The sequence below is a fragment of the Cynocephalus volans genome, chromosome 3 (genome assembly GCF_027409185.1).
Source record: "Cynocephalus volans isolate mCynVol1 chromosome 3, mCynVol1.pri, whole genome shotgun sequence".
Lineage (NCBI taxonomy): Eukaryota > Metazoa > Chordata > Mammalia > Dermoptera > Cynocephalidae > Cynocephalus > Cynocephalus volans.
In genome coordinates this window covers 184,276,800-184,295,905 of record NC_084462.1, presented here as the reverse complement: position 1 = coordinate 184,295,905, position 19,106 = coordinate 184,276,800, and the positions used below count along the sequence as shown (strand labels likewise).

The 19,106-nt window shown below is 56.5% G+C and overlaps 1 protein-coding gene across 5 annotated transcripts in view; it reads left to right on the top strand.

Annotated features, from left to right (window-relative positions):
- BRF1 (BRF1 RNA polymerase III transcription initiation factor subunit) overlaps positions 1–18,062 on the top strand; it is a 73,866-nt gene extending 55,804 nt beyond the window's left edge. For 2 of the 5 annotated variants that reach the window (XM_063090538.1, XM_063090542.1), the window contains 11 exons: positions 554–680; positions 1,495–1,534; positions 1,624–1,716; positions 6,265–6,537; positions 8,352–8,413; positions 9,172–9,253; positions 9,334–9,389; positions 10,704–10,960; positions 14,872–14,923; positions 15,840–16,011; positions 16,655–18,062. In XM_063090538.1, coding sequence (XP_062946608.1) covers positions 554–680; positions 1,495–1,534; positions 1,624–1,716; positions 6,265–6,537; positions 8,352–8,413; positions 9,172–9,253; positions 9,334–9,389; positions 10,704–10,960; positions 14,872–14,923; positions 15,840–16,011; positions 16,655–16,692 — 1,252 coding nt within the window. In that variant the 3' untranslated portion in view covers positions 16,693–18,062. Of the gene's footprint in view, positions 1–553; positions 681–1,494; positions 1,535–1,623; positions 1,717–6,264; positions 6,538–8,351; positions 8,414–9,171; positions 9,254–9,333; positions 9,390–10,703; positions 10,961–11,208; positions 11,659–14,871; positions 14,924–15,839; positions 16,012–16,654 lie in introns of those variants that run through there. The other 3 variants (XM_063090539.1, XM_063090541.1, XM_063090540.1) reach the window with 3 other exon arrangements.
- Positions 18,063–19,106: the final 1,044 nt, after the last annotated feature.

Below are 19,106 nucleotides of genomic sequence, written 5' to 3'. Positions count from 1 at the left end.
AGACCTGTGACTGCTGCTGAGTTTATTGCAAGTCTTACACACTTGACTGCTCTTTTTCCACTGAGATCATATCCTATGGCAGTTTCCAAAAGCAGATGGAAAATTATTTTGCTTTAGATATTCAACCTCTAATTCTCTTTAAAAAAATTTTTTGTTAAACATTTTGAAGATTGTGTAAAATGTACAGGAGTGGATAAGAATTAAGCTTCTATTGTTTGCAGAGCGTAGAATCCCTACCTGCGTTGCTTGCCTGGGCTGTGGGGCAGGTGGAGGTTCTGGCTGGGCCTCCTTCTTCCCGGGGCCTTCTGAGTCTTCCAACCAGGACCATGGGGACGTACGTGTGGAGCAATGAGGAGCCTGTGGGCCTTGCTCCCAGGAACCCAGGCTACTGGCAGGATTGGGTGGGGATTGAGAAGCTGCTAGAAAGGATCTGGGCCTAGGCTTGTGGTTGAGTGTGACCAGGGCACTGGGTCCTGTGGAGGGACTGTCTTGTAAACTCAGTCTTAAGTGCTGTTTCTGGGGCACTGGGCTCCATTTCACTTTTCTGTTTTAGGCTCACAGAATTTGAAGACACCCCCACCAGTCAGCTGACCATTGACGAGTTTATGAAGATCGACCTGGAGGAGGAATGTGACCCTCCCTCGTACACGGCCGGACAGAGAAAGCTGCGGATGAAGCAGGTAGCACTGTCCTGCTGCCTGGCCCAGCTGTACCACGCCCATCCCGCACTTGAGTGTCTTGTGGCTTGAGCAGCTCCACCGTTGCACATCTGTCCTTATTTCAAAACAAGCTGCTTAGTTATAGAGGCTGCCTCGGTCTGCGTGCAGGCGAGGTGTGTGCACGTGGGCAGCCAGGGGCCTGTGTGTCACTTTGCTCGGGCCTTAGGTGAGGGGCTCCTGGGCCACCGCACCTGGAGCCTCCCAGTGCCTCCCCACAGAAGTGCTTCAGTTCTGGTTTTGCTCCCACAAGCTAGACTCTAACGGGGATTCCACAAGTGATGTGTACTTTGTAATATACCACAAGTCCAAAGAAGAACAGGCTGCCCGTCTCACCACCTGGAGCCAGCCACTGCTGAAGTTGTGTTTCCTGTCATGGTTTTGTGCACGTAGTTCTGACCCAGCCAGGGACCCGGCAGGAAACAGTGCCACACTCAGAGATGGACAGGCGGGTGGGCAGGGCGGTGGTCACTGCTGGTCCCACAGCCTGTCATCAGCCTTGATGTAGCCAGGGCCCAGGCTCTCCCTCAGGCACCTGCACAGCTCCTTGGAAGAGCAGCCTCTCTCCAGGGGCCAGGCCCAGGCTCTCCCTCAGGCACCTGCACAGCTCCTTGGAAGAGCAGCCTCTCTCCAGGGGCCAGGCCCAGGCTCTGTCTCCCAGCACCTTTCTGACTTGCTGCTTGTTACCTCTGTGTGGGCACCAGGGGCTGGCCGCCAGTGAGGCCATGGGCACCAATGCAACTCGGTTCACTGACTGTTCTATCCTCTGTTCTCTCAGCTTGAACAAGTCCTGTCAAAAAAGCTGGAGGAAGTTGAAGGTAACCGGCCCATCCTCCCATACAGACGCTTCTCTTCTGTTAGAAAAATTGGTTTTGTGCCTACTTTTTGCTTTAACTTATTGTTTAAGGTGAAATATCCAGTTACCAGGATGCAATTGAGATTGAACTGGAAAACAGCCGGCCAAAGGCAAAGGGGACCCTCGCCAGCCTGACAAAAGATGGTGAGTCTCTCCCCTCTCCTGAGGAGTGTAGTCTGAATGCCCCCCAGCCATCCCACCAGCACCTCCCCCACTTGTTGACCTTTGACCCCACCCCTCCTGTCACCCCTTCCATGGCTACATAGTCCTACATGTCAGGGTCCCGCTCCTGCCCCAGGCCGCTGGTCACTTCCTGGCCCTGACACTGTCCCGAATGTCCAGGTACTCCCTGGACACCCCTCCCCACCCACCATGCTGGAGACTCCAGCCTTTGTTTTTGAGCTGCTCCGTGGCCCCTGCCAGCTGGGGCCCTGGGTCACTCTTCTCACACTGGGCTCCCGCTGCTGCCTACAGGAGAAACCCTGGCCCTGCCCTGTCCTTTCCCAGTAGCCCTGGGGGCCGAGGCCTCTTCCCTCCCTGTGTCCTCCAGTGCTCAAGCTGCCTCCAGGGCTGTTGAAAGCTGGCTGTGGGTACAGGTTGCTCCTCAGTGCTTGTCCCACGTGCTGTGGCCACACATGTCCAGTGTCCAGTTTGGGGCCTCTCAGGGCTGCTGCGCACATTCTAAGACAGATCTATGTGGGCTCACACGGTTTCCATTTCTCTTCTGGGATGCAGCGTACTGAAGGAACATTCCCATCTGCCTTTTTAGTGCTCTGGGTCTGCGCAGAGCTGTATTGGGGACAGTGAGATGTGCACCATTCTCTGATCCTGGCGCCGCCACCCTTACCCACAGGCACTGCTTGCACTGGAAACGGCTCATGGCTCTGTCCATGTGTCTGGAGCCTGCCACTTAGTCAGAGATGGAAAGTCTGGAGGAGGGGCTGGCACCTCCTCATGCCCTGTGCTTTTGCAGCAGCTCATTTACTTTTTCCTGTGAACCTGGGATGCTCTAGTCTGCCCCCAGCCCGCTGTTCATCCACCAGCTAAGCATGTCGTTGCCACCCCTGCCCTGCTGCCCCGTCACCTCCTCCCTGAGAGCAGGCATCTCTTTTCCTCTTGGGCTTCTCCTCTGTGTGCTAAGCCCCATGGCGTGCCATCACCCAGGCCCCACTGCCTTCTCTGTTGCGGTCATGAGCGGCGTCTTTCCTCTCGCTGTGCCTACAACTGCTTGTTGCTTGTGAAAGGTACTGACTCCTGTGTGCTGACTTTGTGTTCTTACATGTTAGGAATTCTTTTATCACGTTTTGTATTTTTCAATTTATCATTGGGTTTTCCAAGTAATTAATTGTGTCTTCTACAAATAGTTATTCTTTCACCACTCTTCACTAGTTTTTATGTCCCTCTTTCCTTTCTCAAGTCCAGTCCATTGCCTGGCCCTTCAGCACCTTGCTGAGTTGCAGTGGCAGCTGTGGGCACGTCCCCTGGCTTCTGCACAAGGCCTCCGGTGCCGCCTCAGGACACAGGTGCAAGCTTTAGGCCAGGGGGCCACCTTATCTGTGAGGTGAGGATATGCCCACCTGTCTGTTTACACTGAGTACCCTGATCTCTGAGATGTCAGATGCCAGCAGGTCTGTGGAGGGGCCCTCTGCACCAATGAACGTGGCTTGTGTTCAGGGCTTCCCGTGTCCAGCCTGCCTGGGTCCTGGTCTTGTGTACGCTCATGCCCCTCGCCTGTCCCATCCACGTGAAGAGCTGAGCAATGTGTATCCTGATGCTCTTGATGTTTTTGTTTCTGGGGTTATTTTTTCTTTTATCATTTCTTATTTTACATAGTTTTATTTATTTATTTTTTTCCCCAGCAAGGTTGTTAATTTTCCTAATGAACAGCCTTTGCATTTATTCGTTAGTTCTGCTGTGACTTCTGCCCTTAACCTCCATCCTTCTTCCCAGCTTTGCTCCTGTCTTCAGCTCCCAGTCACCTGCCTGTTGATGCATCTGGTGTCCTGGTGGCTGCACATGCGCGGGCAGCAAGTGCTCCTCAGCAATGTTCTAGCTATGGCCCACTGTCCTGCTAGGAAGTGTTTTCAGGTTCTCAGTCTCAAGTTGTGTTTCCTCTTCCATGTGGGAGAGTTTTGGGGGATGAGGGCTGTTTCCTGGTTTTGTCGTTAACTTCCACATCCCTGCATTATAAGCAGGGAGCGTTGCTGAAGTTGTTGCTCTTCCTCTGTGTGGTGTCATTGCGTGTTGGTGGCCTGTGCATGGTCAGTGTTTGAATGCACTGAGGGCACTAGGGAAGGGGGTGCCCTGTGCCCTGGGCACAGGTGGGCGTGGACATGTCCCGCCCTCACTGTCCATGTAGATGTGTCTCCAGCCCACTTGTTGCCGATATCATTAGGGAACAATTTTAGTAGTTGAAGGAAGCTCGTTTACTTCTATCGCTAAGCCTTTTTTATGTGGCATTCTATGAACCTTGGGTTTGTGCTTTTGTTCTAGTGGTTTTCTTCATGTGATTTTTTTCATTCCTCAGTTTCTTGAACACACATATCTGTTTGCACCTGCTGTGACAGTGACAAGATGGGCATGTTCCTCTTCCCATTTCTGGTTGTTGTTATTGTTGGTAGAGTTTGCCTCATGTGTGTTGTTGAGGGGGCCGACCTCTGTGCTGCCTTGTGGGGCACAGCGGGGAGGCCAGTGTGGCCGGGGGACAGTGGCAAGCTGCTGGCTGGGGCGTCCTGGATTAGGATGTGCGGGCTGAGGGCAGGGCTGTGGTTTTCACTGGGGGCCGAGGTACATGGGGTGGGGCTGCTGCAGGGACCAGGCCGAGAGGCTTATGACCTGTCCCTGTAGAGCTGGGGCAGGAGGTTGGACTCTGGAGGTACTTCTATGGCAGCACTAAAAGGATGTGGAGTGTGGATGTCGGCATGGGCGGCTGCGGCCTCTGCAGGGCGGGGCGGGGGCTCATTTCTGAGAGGCTGCTCATACAGGGCAAAGCTGCACAGGGCAGCGTGGGCCTCTGTGGAGAGCACCCTAACCTGTCGAGGAGGATCAGGTCCCCTGCTGTCTGGGAACATGATGCTTTTCCCCAGGGACACATTTGTCGAGATAGGACATGCAGTGTTTACCATGGACTTTTACATGGAACATGTTTAGAGCAAAGCAGTCTAAAACACAGAGTAAGATATCTTAAATATCTTTTTTTTTTTTTTTTTTTGTCTTTTTGTGACCGGCCGTACAGCGCTCAGCCAGTGAGCGCACCAGCCATCCTTATATAGGATCCGAACCCGCGGCAGGAGCACTGCTGCGCTCCCAGCACCGCACTCTCCCGAGTGCGCCACGGGGTCGGCCCTTAAATATCTTTTTTTAAAGGAAGGTTTACCATTGGATGATTTTTAACAGCTTTATTGAGCGTAATTGATGTACGGCAGACTACACGTTTAAACTACGTCCTCTGGTATTTGAGTTTCGACACATGCACATCCCTATGAAGCCGTCGCCACAGTCACAATGATCTACAGGTCTGCCACTCCCAAAAGAGGCCTTGTGCCCTTGGTAATCCACCCCTTCCCTCCCGACCCATGCTGCCACTGAGCTTTCTCTCGCTATCAGTTAGATGCATTTTCCAGAATTTTATATGAATGGTATCACATAATATGTGTTCTTTTTTTCCTTTGGCTTTTTTCACTGAGAGGAGTCATTCTGAGTGATCCATCAGTAGCTTGTTCCCTTTTGTTGTGGGTAACAGTCCACAAGTGTGCTGATGTGTCCACCGGCTCAGTGGCTGAAGGACACCAGGTTATTCCAGTTGTGGACTGTTACAGATAAACTGTGCTGAACACCCACGTGCAAGTCTGTGTGTGCATGCCCAGGTGGGCGCTGAGCAGTGGGACTGCTGGGCATGTGGAGGCTAGTGTTTGCAGCTTTAAGAAGCGTCCAACAGTTTGCAGAGGCCACCTCGTGGTATTCCTGGTAGCAGGCAGGCAGGGTAGACTGCGTCCCTTCCACATGCTTTAGAACATGGCACAGTCGTCTTTTGTGCGTCAGGGTGAGGTGGAGCCGTGATGGTTCAGTATGGTCACTGTGCATCCCTCGTGACTGCAGGTGCTGGGCATCTTGTGTGTGCCTACTAACCGTCTGTGAGTGGTCTTTGCTGGAGTCTTTGGTCACATCTTTTGCCCAATTTTTAATTGCCTTATGTGTTTTCTTAGGGAATTTGTGGAGTTCTTTCTATGTTCCAGATATAAGTCCTTTATCAAGTATGTGATTTGCAAATAAGCCTGTGAGTTGCCTTTCTGTCATCTTAACAGTGTCTTCAAAGGGCCAAAGTTCTTAATTTTTTCAAAATACATTTTATCAATCAGTGTTTTAATGGATTTTGCTTCTGGCGCTGTATCTAAGAAATATTTGCTTAATTCAAGCTCAGAAATATTTTCTTCTATGTTCTTTTCTAAAATGATTATACTTTTACCTCTCACAGTTAGGTCTGTGGGCCATTTGGATTAATTTTTGTGTAAAATGTGAGGTGCAGGTCAAGGTTCATTCTTTTGCGTGTAGACATCCCAGCAGCGTTTGCTGATAGTACCATTTTTTCTCCACTGGTTACTTTGCAGCTTGGCAAAGTGTTTTGTCACAAAAGTGGGCTTTCTCTGGCCTTCTGCCTGGCTAACAGGTGGCACGTGAATTGTGTGTCCCTAGGCCCCACCGAGGACACCACATCCAGCTTATTTGGCGAGGAGGACGCTGAGGATGAGGAGCTGGAGGCTGCTGCTAGCCACCTGAACAAGGACTTTTACCGGGAGTTCCTTGGCGACGGCAGCACTCCCGGCAGCTCGGAAGCAGCAGAAGGCCCCGAGGGAGGCGGCAGGCCCCCGGCCCTGGAGTCCCTGCTTGGCCCCCTGCCTACAGCAGCCAGCCTGGGCATCTCAGACTCCATCCGCGAGTGCATCTCCTCCCAGAGCCGGGACCCCAGTGAGTGCCCCAGAGCAGGAGGGGACTAAGAGTTGCTGAGGCCACGGCAGAGGTGTCCAGTCCAGATTGTCATTGTCATTGAGTGAATCAAAAGCCACTTCATCTGTCTAGGAGGGGTGGCATTCTAGAAGGGAGGACTTGGGTGGGGACACTGCTGGTCCCCCAAACAGAGCTGTGTGAGGGTCAGTGACCCCGAGGTGGAGAGTTAGGCATGTGCAGATGCCCTGGCATACCCAGCAGGCCTCACCTCTGTCTCTGGGACCTTGCACCGGCCGTGGGCACCCTCCTGCCCAGCACCCTGGCTAGTTGGTGGCCAGGCCTGAGAGCAGCAGGTTCCATGTGACTGGTGGGCCGTTGGGTGTCCACAGGGCAGGGACTGGTGTCTTGTGTTCTCCCTTTTGGCTTGTTTAGCCTGGTGGGAGAGCCTGTACTGAGAGCCCATCCCACTGTCCTGGGGTACGTTGCTTACCGATCTTGAGCGTGGCTGTATCAAGGACCCTGCAGCCGGGGGTGCTCACTGCCCCCACTGTACCTGAACCCAGCCATAGCAGATGCCCCCCTACCCCACCCTCCACTCCTTGCCACTCCCATTCTGTAAAACATCCCACAGTGGGCAGCTGGGAAGGGCTGTGATGCTGGTGGCCCTGGGGAAAGGCAGGCTGGCCCATCTCAGTTCTCTGCCAGGCAGGCTTCTCGGGCCCCCCGTAGCACCTGCACCCTTAGGCTGTGCCTCCTCTCCAGGAGCCGGGGCTACCCTCTGTGTGAGGAGCCCCTATGAGGGGGACAGATGTTTAACATGCGACTTCTAGGCCACGCATGGAGACAGTCAAGCTCCTGCCTTGGTGGTGTGGCTGCTGAGTAAGCACAACACAGGTGGGTCACACACAGCACTGGACAGAGGGCTCCTGCAAAGGCCTCAAGTCAGACAGAGGCACAATGACTCTGGAGCAGAAAGGCCATTCCATCTGGAGCTGAGTATGAGGGGAGCAGGTAGACTGCAGACGGCCTTGAGGGGTGCATCTGAGCACGAGAGGAGCCATCAGGGGCCTCAGCCATGAGCGACATGGCTGGCAGGCACCAAGATGGCCTGGCTATGCATGGGCTGGAGTTGACAGGATTTGGCAGCCAATCATTGGGTGACAAGGGACTGGGAGAAGAGGGAGTGCCCTGGTGTCCATGCTGTGCAGATTGTGCTATGATCAGGTGGGGCCGGAGGGTCCTGGCCATGGTCATGGAAGGCTCTTGAGGCCTGGGCTTCTGACTCACCCTCATGTCCACCCCAGGCCTATAGGCACAGTCACTGGGAACATGTAGGGTGGCAGCCTCACCCAACCACCCTGGCCTCCCTGTCTGTCAGGGCCACAGAGCCTGTGTCTCCCAACACCAAAAGCTCATTTCTTACAGAAGAGCATGGACGTGTTGGGGGTTTCTTTGTAGCTTAGTTCAGTGTCCTGCCTTCTTCACTGCGCTCTAACTTAAGCACTGTCCCCTGTGGCATTTAAAGAGACATGTTGGGAGAGTGTGTTGCTGATAACACCAAGGCCACAGGTTCAGATCCCATATAGGGATGGCCAGTTAGCTCACTTGGGAGAGTGTGGTGCTGACAACACCAAGTCAAGGGTTAAGATCCTCTTACCAGTCATCTTTTTTAAAAAATAAAATAAAATAAAGAGTTATGGTGGGGAAGGGGCCATGGCTGCTGGTGCAGAGGAGGAAATGGGGCTTCTAGAAGAGTCTTGATCCTGCCCAGGAAGTGCTTGCACTCCTGTGATAAGAGCTGATGCTCATGAAACTGACACTGCCTTTCCCTGTAGCAGATGCTTTGGGAGATGGGGAGCTGGACCTCAGCGGCATTGATGACCTTGAGATCGACAGAGTAAGTGCCATATGCCCCTAGCTGAGCTTTTGTGGGTGCTGCAGCCCAGGGCCCATCGCTCGCCTGTGATTTCCTCTTGGCCTCCCCAGATGCTCCCTGGCAGGAAGGTGGTCTCTCAGTGTACTCATTACCCTCCACTGGCCCCAGGCCCTGCCCCCTAGACTCCCTCATCCATCTTCAGCTCCAGGGTGACCTTGGCCACCTCATGCTCTTCCTATTGGAAGCCAGAGGCATCCTTGGGCTTGTGCCCCTGTCGGGAGGCCTCAGCCCTGCACCTGGCCTTTGCACCATCTGGGCATGTGGCCTGTGGCAAACGTGAATCCAGCCTGGGTTGGTCCCATCCAACCATCTCCAGTCATAGGAGGGCGCCTGCTGGGTCCAAGTATGTCATGCGCCTCCGTAGTACAAATTCCAGGAGTGCTGGCCTGTGGGCTGGTTTTCGTGTTGGTCTCAGCAGTGCTCGTCCACACAGTGCCTGGGACTGCCTGTTTGCTCCTACGTTGACAACTAATGCCCTCGGCTGGGTCCCTCCATGGGGCCCTGTGTCCCTGCACTCTGGCTAGCTGGGGTCCCCATGCTGTTCTCGACAACTCAGCCTGAGCTCAGTTTCCACTCTTGACTAGAGGCCTCCCCACGTTTCCCCTTCCTTGAACGATGTGAGCATGCAAGAGGGAGGTGTGTCCGTTCGGGAGCGTGGTCTTAGTGTGCCCTCGGCGTGGAGATTGAGCATTAAGAGCGCTTTGCTATGCTTTGCCCAGTATATCCTGGATGAAGCGGAAGCCCGTGTGAAGGCTGAGCTGTGGATGAAGGAGAACGCAGAGTACCTGCGGGAGCAGAGGGGTAAGCGCCCGCCCACCTGCCTGCACAGGCGCTGGCGCCTGGGGCCCTCACTGACGCCAGCCACTGTGTCTGACTTTTAGAGAAAGAAGCGAGAATAGCAAAGGAGAAGGAGCTCGGCATCTACAAGGAGCACAAGGTAGGCGCCTGCCTGTGATGCGCTGAGAGGCCGGCCTTTTCCATGGAGCGTCCGGGTGTGCAGGAGGAATGCATCCCTGGAATGCCCCTTCCCCTGGGACAAGAGGGGCTGGGGGGCCGAGACAGGTGACGGGAGACCATGAGCTCCAGACCCCACACCCACGTCCCAGGCCCGGTCCTCCCTTGTGCTGGCTGCACGCAGCTCGATGTTGGCCTCGTTGTGGGTGGACGTGTTGCTCAGCTTTGGGGCAAGGCTCTGACCCAGGCCCCAAGGCAGACTGTGTTGAGACCCGGGGCTGGGTGCTGAGGGCCTGGGACGTGAGTCCTGTGTCAGGGCTATGAGAGGCCTCCACTGCTGTCATGGGTCCCTTTTTCTCCTGATGACCTGGGAAGGTCTGGTTGTGGCTCCTTCCCTGCCCTGTTGGCTGTCCAGGTAACTTGGCTCAGCCGCTTGGTTGGAACAGTGACTTTGGCCACGTCATCAATTTGGAAGTGGATGAGCCTCTGAATGACTGAGGTGGGTCCACTGCCGGTGAGGTTGCAAACCTCTCAGGACCAAGGTGGAGCAGCCCTGGAGCTTGGGGTCGGGGACTCCTCCGACCCAGCAGCACGGTTCACACTCTGCTGAGGGCCTTTGTTTTCTCTCCCCAATGGGACTGCGCTGGGAAGGTTGGGGTGCAGGATGTGAGGTGGGAGGTGGCATGGCTGACTTTGCTGGGGGGCCAAGGTCAGCTGCTGGGGCCTGGCACTGGCTGCCTGCCGTGAGAGGGTCTGCAGTTCCTGCTCCCAGGACGAGGTCTGGGGTCTGAAGGTGGCTGGGGCCTTTGAGCTGGGCCTGGACATTGGGGTGGATTGTCTGTTTTCATTCCGGATAATGTTCCTGCTGCATTCCTTTCTGCTATGCTGGTGCGGCCCTGCCCCGTGTGGGACTTGGTGTAGCCAGGCATCTGAGTGGTGGGCTTGTGAGCAGATTTGCTGCTGTCATGGCTCAGTGGCCCCTCCAATTCCTGCGCTGGTTGTGCACCCTGGGGACTTGCTCCCAGCTGATCTCTGGGAGCTTCCCTGGGTGCCCACTCACCTGGGAGGCTAAGATTTGATGTGGATGGACTAGGCCGGCTTCCACATTCTGAGAGGAGGAGGTGAGAGCAGCTCTTCTGAGGGGCTGGGCCAGGACCACTGCCCCATCCCGCTCATCTCTGCTCTTTGAGGACACCCTAATTGCTGAGTACTACCCTTCCACTCCCACCCAGCAGATGCCAAGCAGGTTTGCAGGTCCATGACTCACAGGAGGCATTGCTTTTGTGTTTCAATCAAGCCCAAGAAGTCTTGCAAGCGACGGGAGCCGATTCAGGCCAGCACAGCTGGGGAGGCCATCGAGAAGATGCTAGAGCAGAAGAAAATCTCCAGCAAAATCAACTATAGTGTGCTCCGGGACCTCAACAGCACAGGTGGAGACAGCCCACAGAGGGAGGGCGTGCGGCCTGAGGCAAGAGGCAGCACCAGGAAGCTGTCTCGAAGAAGGACACCAGCCAGCAGGAACGGGGCTGACCCCGTGACCAGTGTGGGGAAAAGGTACCATCCCATCCCATTGGGCTGGGCTCAGGGTGGGAGACTGGGGCAGGCAGAGGAGGGAGGACTCAGTGTGGAGGCCGCTGTGGGCCGGGGGTCCATAGGAGTGCATGCTGGGAGAAGAGCCAGCCCCAACCCTGCTGTCCCTGGGGCCCCTCTGTGCACCCCGGCTGCCTTGCTGGCCCTATGGGGCTGGAGCGGGGGCGGGCCACGTGTTGCTCCTTGGCCCTCATGTCAGAGCCCACCCCTAGATGCCATGACTGCTATCAGGTGGTGGCTGCCAGCTGTCATGGGGAGGAGACCACAGAGCGGCCAGCTTGAACCCTGGGCCCCAGGGCCCTGCCACATCTGCGGCTGGTGGGTGTGTCCCCATCATGGAGAACAGGCGAGTGGCTCTGCTCAGTCAGCACGCCCCCACCCCCATTCTCAGTTGTTACCGATTTTAATCATGACTCATCTAAGAAGTAAATATACTTTAACTTGCTTTTCTTCTCCTAAGTGGGAACAACAGTTTTTCACGTGTTTTGCGATAATTTTTTTGTAATTTGATTGTTCAAGTTTTTGTCTATTTTTACTAAACCTATATTTATTGATTACGTATGGCTTATTTGCTGGCGTGTAAGAGCTATTCATGTATTCAGGGAATCATCTTCCCTAGAGTAGAGTGTTGTCCCCCTTATGTTGCTTCTCTTTTGATGTTGTTTATGGGTTTTGTTTTGTCTTTTTTTAACAATACAGAAGTATTTGTTGTAGGTTGATGTACCAGTCTTGCTTTTTTATGAGGTTTGTGTCATGCTTGGAAAGGTCTTTTCAAAATTGTAAGGAAATCTGTCCTATGTCTTCACTAATATTTTTAGTTAATTTTTTATTCTTGAAGCTCTGGGCCATCTGGAACCTACTTTGGTGTAAGGAATGAGGTGAGACCCATGCCAGTGTTTTAGGGGCTGGCCGCCGATGGCAGGCCCTCTCTCTAAGGAACCACTTCCCGACCCTGCTTGGGCCGTCCTGGGCCTCTGCTCCCATGCTGTCATCGAGTGGTTAGTGGCTCTGCTTGGTATGACGTGGCAGTGTCTGGTGGGGCTGATCCCACAAGAGAACTTCTTTGGCCTGTGCATTTGTTGTATGAACTGAGAGTCTGATATCTATTTTATTTATTTATTTATTTATTGTTCTGACCGGTAAGGGGATCGCAACCCTCGGCGTGGTGTTGTGTAAACCATACTCAGCCAGCAAGTGCACTAGCCATACCTATATAGGTTTGCCATCCCCATATAGGCTCCGAACCCGCCCCCTCGGCGCTACCAGCACCGCACTCTCCCGAGTGAGCCACGGGGCCGGCCCCGAGAGTCTGATATCTAGACCCACTTCTGCTTCCCACTGGTACTTTGATGGCCTTATTGGGTGGGTAGAGTCTTCACAGTGGTTCTGATACCTGCCCTGAGTTGGGGACACAGTCACCCCAAGAGCCCCCAGGGTCCCAGGCACGTGAGTGTGGGCGTCTCTACCTCTCCGGAGATGTTGCTGCCTCTATGGGGTCTTTTTGTGGTGTTTCCAAATGCTTTTGTGTACTGGAAAGCACTTAATGTCTATACACTTCTTTCGTTCCCAGCAACCTGTCAGGGTCTCTTTTATAATCATGTCCCTTGGGCCCTCTTGAGTGTCTAGTGGGTGCTCTGTCTCCCACAAGTGGGGTCTGTGGTGCTGCTCACACCGTGGCCATGCCCGTGGCTTGCCCTGGGGAGTGCCCATGTGTGCCGCGTTTGGAGGAGCTCTTTCTGAGCAGATGGTGAGTTTTCTCAACTGACACATCAGCCTCTTGATACAGTCATAAGATCTTCTGGTCATTAATGTGCTGAATCTGTGGGGATGAATGCCAACACAGCCCCTCCTTGCACACGTAGGAGGTCACAGTGGAGCCCAACAGAGTCCAGGCAGGTCCCATGGCTTGAAGGCCCCTCAGCCCCAGGCCCCAGCTGCCTGCCAAGGGCTTCCCGTCGTATTGCTTGCTGTGGCCCACAGCACCAGCCTCATCTGCTCATTTTGCAGCGGGACAGCTAGGCAGCTGGGTGTAGAAAGGCTGGGGACTGAAGCAGGGCCTGAGCCTGGGCTTGGCCCCCTCTCCCTGCCTGACCAGGCCTCTGTCAGTGCTGGGAGAAGTCCTGTCCCTGTGCAGGTGATCCTGGGGCCTGGTGTCAGGGTTCACAGGCCCCTGCACCAGACTGAACCAGCCACGTGCCTGTGTGCGCACCCACATGTTCACACTGCTTCCTATGTCAGAAGCCCATTGATCCTCCTCTGAGTGGTCAGGATCTGAGTTTTTGAATATTTAATGTCCTGACAAAGGAATACTAAGGCCTCAGGGCTAGGGTGCCCTACCCCACTCCCTACACCTGCATCCACCCCCTACCCAGGCTGGGGCAGCTTGGGCAGCTCCTGCAGGGCAGGGAGGAGCAGGGCCGCAGCTGCAGGGGGGCAGGGGGGGCAGGCAGGAGCTCTGAGGTGGCAGAGGCAGGTCCCAGCTTGTCCTCACAGCCCCCAGGGAGGAGGAAAGTGGGGCTTGGACAGCCTGGAGCTCAGGGCTGGGGAGTGGGCTGCAGGCTGCAATGAGGGTCCTCCAGCACCCTCATTTCCTGCCAGGTTGGCCCATGGTCAGAGGCTTCCACCTAGAACTTGGGTATGCTCACCTAGCAGGGCTGCCATGCTTAGACAGTCCATGTGGTCTGGGCTGTTGGGGGCCTTTGGGCAGGGAGAGAAGGATCTGGGGGGCATAACCCCTGACATCTTGAGGAGGGGATGCCCCAAGGAGGCGTCGCTGGTGGCCCTTCATCTCATAGTCGGACTGCTTGGGGTGGCCCCAGGCATGGTGGTCCTGCTCACTGCTGAGGAACCAGCCAGCGCTGTGCCCCTAGTGCCCCACTGCCTGAACACAGCTGCTCTCAGCCTGCATTGTGGCACATGTGGACACAGAACTGAGCTGCGTGATGCAGGGGCGCTGGAGGCCGCTCCCTCTGTTTGGCTCTGTGTTGCTGCGTGGCCACTGTGTGGTCGCTCGTGGACTCCCAGGCTGTGGGAGGCAGCCGGGGGGATGCTGAGCACTCTCCTATGTTGACCCACAGTGTCTTGTGCCTGAACCCTGGTAGCCTCCTGTCTGGGACGTCCCCCTCTCAGGGACAGTCAAAGGAGAGGTGCGAGCAGCACGCTCAGTGTCCACCTCTGAAGGTGGGACCAAGGTGGGCCCAACAGATGCACCGCCCTCCTACCTGCTCACCGGCTCCTGGTCCTCATCTCCCCAAGGTCCTCATGCGCCATCAGGAAGGACAGCAGGTGCCGAGGAAGCTGGGCTTCTGTGGCATTTACGGATCAGAGATATTTACTGATGTTTACAGCCCTAGCAGAGTAGATGTAGGGTGGACATAAACCCAGATTTGTAGAGGGAACAGAAGAAAAGCTGATTCATCAGAAAAAGCGAGGAAAGGAACAGCAAGGCACGTGTGGGACAGGTGTCAGCAGGAGGCTGTGGAGTCCCGCTGACATTAGTGTGGCACAGCCCATAGGGTAGGAACAGTGAGATTTGGGGAGTGTGGGAGAGAGGCAGATGGGGGCCCACAGTCACTGTGGGAGAGCTGTGGGGAGCCGAGAGGTGTGTCCAGGGAGTGCTGGCCACACTGCTGGAGATGGCAATTCTCAGTGTTTGGAGCTGCAGAGCCCACCTTCTCCGCCTGGCACAGGTGGGCTGCCCCAGTGGTAAGAGTCACGTATCCCAGGGAGTATTCACACATAAAGTGGAGGGGTGGATCCCTCACGTCCAGCCAGAAACAGCTGTGAGAACACATGCCTGCCTCGGCTGGGCCTCACGCTCTCCTGGCCTATGGACAAGGCCTGGGCTGAGGTCACTGTGCTGTGCTTTCTTTCAGGTTGAGGCCCCTGGTGTCAACGCAGCTGGCTAAGAAGGCTGCCATGGGAGAGGTGTGTTGTCCTGCACAGCCAGGGGTGGAGGACCTTGGGAGCGGTTCACTTGTTCCCTGGCCCAGATACGACATCCGTGAACTGAGACTGGGCCTGACGGGGTGGGGTGCTGGCCTGGCATGGGCAGAGAATCCCGAGGCCTGAGGAGTGGCTGTGGTGGCAGCCCCCGAATTACCGGAGTGGATGGGAGATGAGGGCCGGTTGTATGCTTGCTGCACAGGGGCCGAGGGTGAGCAGGCCCCTGCTGTAGACCTGGTGTGTCGGTCGCCCAGAGCACAGTCCATGGGACCGTCCTTCCCTGGTCCATGCAGAGAACCTCGGGCTGGGCATCGAGGGGCTTGCCAGGTCAGAGGGACCCACTGTAGGTGCCCAGGGCCTGGTGTGAGGCCTGCCTCCCTGGATGGCCTCTGTGGCTCAAGGCCTGGCCTCCAGGCAAGGGCTCAGGTATCTTCCTCCTGGACTGTCACTTCTTATCAGGGCCCCGATGTGGCTCAGGAAATAGAAGGCACAGGCAGGGAGGATCCCTATGCAGCTGACAGTGCTGGCTCGGGGGTTTGGCTGGGCCTGCGCTGGGGGCCAGAGCACCAGCCTCTTCCCAGACTGCCATGCTGTTGGGGGCGGGGCCTTGGTGTTGCCAGGCCCTCTCCTTGAGCAAGGACCCCAGGGTGCTGGTGGCCCTCAGTGCTGAGCCCACAGCAGTTGGGTCCGCACAGTGTGCAGGGGGTGGGGGAGGGGTGCAGGTCAGGGGCTGGTTGGGGCCAGAGAGCAGGCAGGCAAGGGACTCAGGACGCAGGAGTGCGGGCTGACCCTGTGAGCAGCTTGAGTCGGGGCAGGAGTGACCGAGGCCTGTTCAAGGCCAGCCTGGGGGAGCCTCCCTAGTGGTGGTCACTGTGCCAGAGCCTGACCCTCCTTCCAGGCCTTACTCCCGAGCACCCCTGCCCTCCCAGCTGGGCTCGTCAGGCCCGAGGCTGTCTTGGTGGAGAGTGGGCCTGTGTCATACCACCCTGACGAGGATGCAGATGAGGAGGACCCTGACGAGGAGGATGGAGAGCCCTGCGTCAGCGCCCTGCAGATGCTGGGTGGCAGCGGTGGGTGGACTCCATGCGGGGACTGGGCAGGGCGGGATGGGGGTGGCTTCCAGAGAAATATAGGCACAAAACAGCTGCCCCTGAGAACCACTGAACTCAGGTCTGTTGGCTTCAGACTAAATTTTTGTTTCTCCCTGGAAGAAAATTTGATCTAAGACACTTTGTAAATTGGCCACATTGGTTTTGAGACCCTTGAATGTGCTGGGAGGAGCTGGCCAAGGTCAGAGAGGATGGCTCCACAGGGCCCACGAGGGGCCATTGTGAAGGCCACAGGTTCTGGGCCTGCCTGACATGTGCAGGAAGGCTGCCCACCAGCAGAGAAGGGCTCTGGGTCACGCACACGGACTCAGACCTGCACACCTCGGAGAGAGGCCCAGGTGACCATGCTGCTCACATGCGCCCTTGACGAGGAGCCGCATCCCTGCCCTGCGGTGTGCATGTGCTGGGCCTGACAGCCCCGAGGACGCGCACAGATGGGGAGACCTAGATGGTGGTCCCCACCGGTGGAGCCTGTGTGGACGCAGCCTCCAGGACGGAGCAGCCATGGCCTGAGGGGCTCCCAAGAAGGGGTAGGAGCAGCATCCAGGCCCCTTGACTGTGCAGAGGTCCTTGAGCTTCCTTGATTGTCCTTTATGCTTTGCAGATTACGGCTGTGATGGTGATGATGATGATGGCTACTGAAGCTAACCTCAAGGCAGGCAGCGTCCTGGTGGCGACCCCATGTGCATCTCCCGAGGACCTGGGGCTGTGGCTCAGGGTGCAAGCCTGAGACTCAGTGACGAGCCGGCTGCTGCCCTTCTCGCTCTGTGGCCCTTGTCCCATGCCACACGTGGCCTCTGTGGTGCTCACTGTTGGGATCATGCTCTGAGCAATGTAACGAACACTTCTACCCAGCAAGGGAGACTGGACTGAATGCATCTGTCTGCTCAGATGTGTGCCAGGGAGCGCCCAGCCTGCTGGTCACTGACCACCCAAGAACCCTCGGAGGCAGGCACCATTGTGTGCCTATTGTAAGGAAACTCAGGCATGGGCCCCGCGGCTTGTCCAAGTGACTGGATGGCTTACTGGGACCAGCCCTATGGCTCCAGGACCCTGTTCTTTTTTTTTTTTTTTTTTAAAGATGACCGGTAAGGGGATCTTAACCCTTGACTTGGTGTTGTCAGCACCACACTCTACCAAGTGAGCTAACCGGCCATCCCTATATAGGGATCCGAACCCGCGGCCTTGGTGTTATCAGCACCACACTCTCCCAAGTGAGCCACGGGCCAGGCCTCAGGACCCTGCTCTTGACCCTTTGGCCCGAGTGCCCTGTACCCCTCTCTTCCACACCATTGTTCCCGCCAGAGCTTGGTGTTTGGGGGAGGTTATGGTACTGGGCAGCAGGCACTTGGTGGGACCAGCCACTCTCCCATATTCGGTGGCCACATGCTTCTAGAGCTGGCCCTCCACTCTAGCTGCAGGCCTTCAGCCAGAACCTGGCCTCCTCTGAGGTGTGCAGAGTCCCCACCACCTCCAGGACCCACTTGCTGCCACACAGTGTCTGGAGCAGCACAGGTGCCAGCCTCCTGCTCAGGGTCCTGGTGACACGTGGGGTCCCAGAGCCCTGGAGGCTGCCAGATGCGGTTCTAAGTTGAGTCCTGCAGGGTGTCCTGGGCCCTGGGCCTGCCCCACTGTACGGAGGTCCAGAGCTGAGCCAGGGGGCCGTAGTCAGTGTCCAGGGTGGGAGGGCAGGCGGGGGCCCCGAGTGCCCCTGCAGCCCTGGCCCATTCACTGTAAGGCCTCATTACCCTGGACACGGCTCCAGGAGGAGCGCCTGGCCTAGCCCCACCCTGTCCCTTTGTGGGCAGTGTCTGCAATGGCAGAGCCATGCTGCACTACCCTCCCAGGCCCAGCCCTCAGCCTCCTGGTTGGTTGGGCTGGGTCCTTGTGGCTGTGTGCCTCTGGGCCTCTGCCTGGAGCGCCCTGTGGCCTGCCTAGATCCTGGGCCTCTAGAAGGCTGTGGGAGAAGAGTGGATCTAGTGAAACAGAAAGACCTGTCACTTAAGCAGAAATGGCTGTGGCTGTCATCTCTGATTCCGTGTCTGGCTCCGTGGCCTGCCCTGTGTGTTGGGTCACAGCAGTAATGCCTGGCCGTGATGAGCAGGCTGGAGATGCCGGCCTCCAAGCTCGGATCATGGGCCTATTGTGCCAGATGCGTCACTGAAAGTCCCGCTGGGGCGTGTTCCTGCATCATCAGTGACCTTTCCCCCAGGAAGTCCCTATGCCTGTTGGGAGGGCCTGACTGTCCCCAAGTCCTGGCTACCTGGGCTCAGGCAGAAGACCTGACTGTCTCAGGTCAAAAGCTGGGGCTGCAGCTACCCAGTGCCCACCATCCTGGCACTTGGTCATGGAGAGGAGACCCTGGAAGCCCAGGGGCTGCCCTGAGTGGGGAGAGGGGCCATGCTATGGGGTCCTTAGGCCACCCCCAAGCTGTGCAGTGTCTGCATGGGCAGGCGTGGGTGTACGTAGGGGGCAAGAGGATAGCAGAAAGTGGGTGTGCAGGACAGAGCAGGCAGGGTTGCACACTGGGACCTGGGCAAGCGTCCCAGCAGGGTAGTCGAGCAAATCCTCAGGCAGGCAGAGCAGGGGGCTGGAGGGAGGTGTGGGTGGGGCACAGGGCGGGGCATGTGGGCGGTTCCTAGCAGAGGAACCCTGAGGACAGCTGTACCTGCCCTGAGGGAGCAGATGGCTGCTAGGGGGTGGAGGTGGGGTTCTGGTAGAGATGGAAGAGGGAAGGTGAGTAGTATTTTGAGGGGAAAGTTGGTCAAACTTGCCGTTGGATCTTATTTGTGGAGTGTGGAAAAGACCAGCATTCAGGGCCTCTCAGAACGGGCCAGGAATGTCCAGAGTTGGGCCTTGGTTGTGCTCAGTCTTCCAGGCTGTGGACTCTGGCGGGGGTGAGGCAGCTGGCCCTGCACGAGACAAAGCTGCCTCATGGGTTTTCAGTACAGACAGCTCTGGCTGGACACTTCCTCATGGGGAGGCTGGGAAAGACGGGCTCCCGGGCAGAGCCTCGAGGGTGCAGGGCCACGCAGGCATGCAGGAAGAGCCTCACG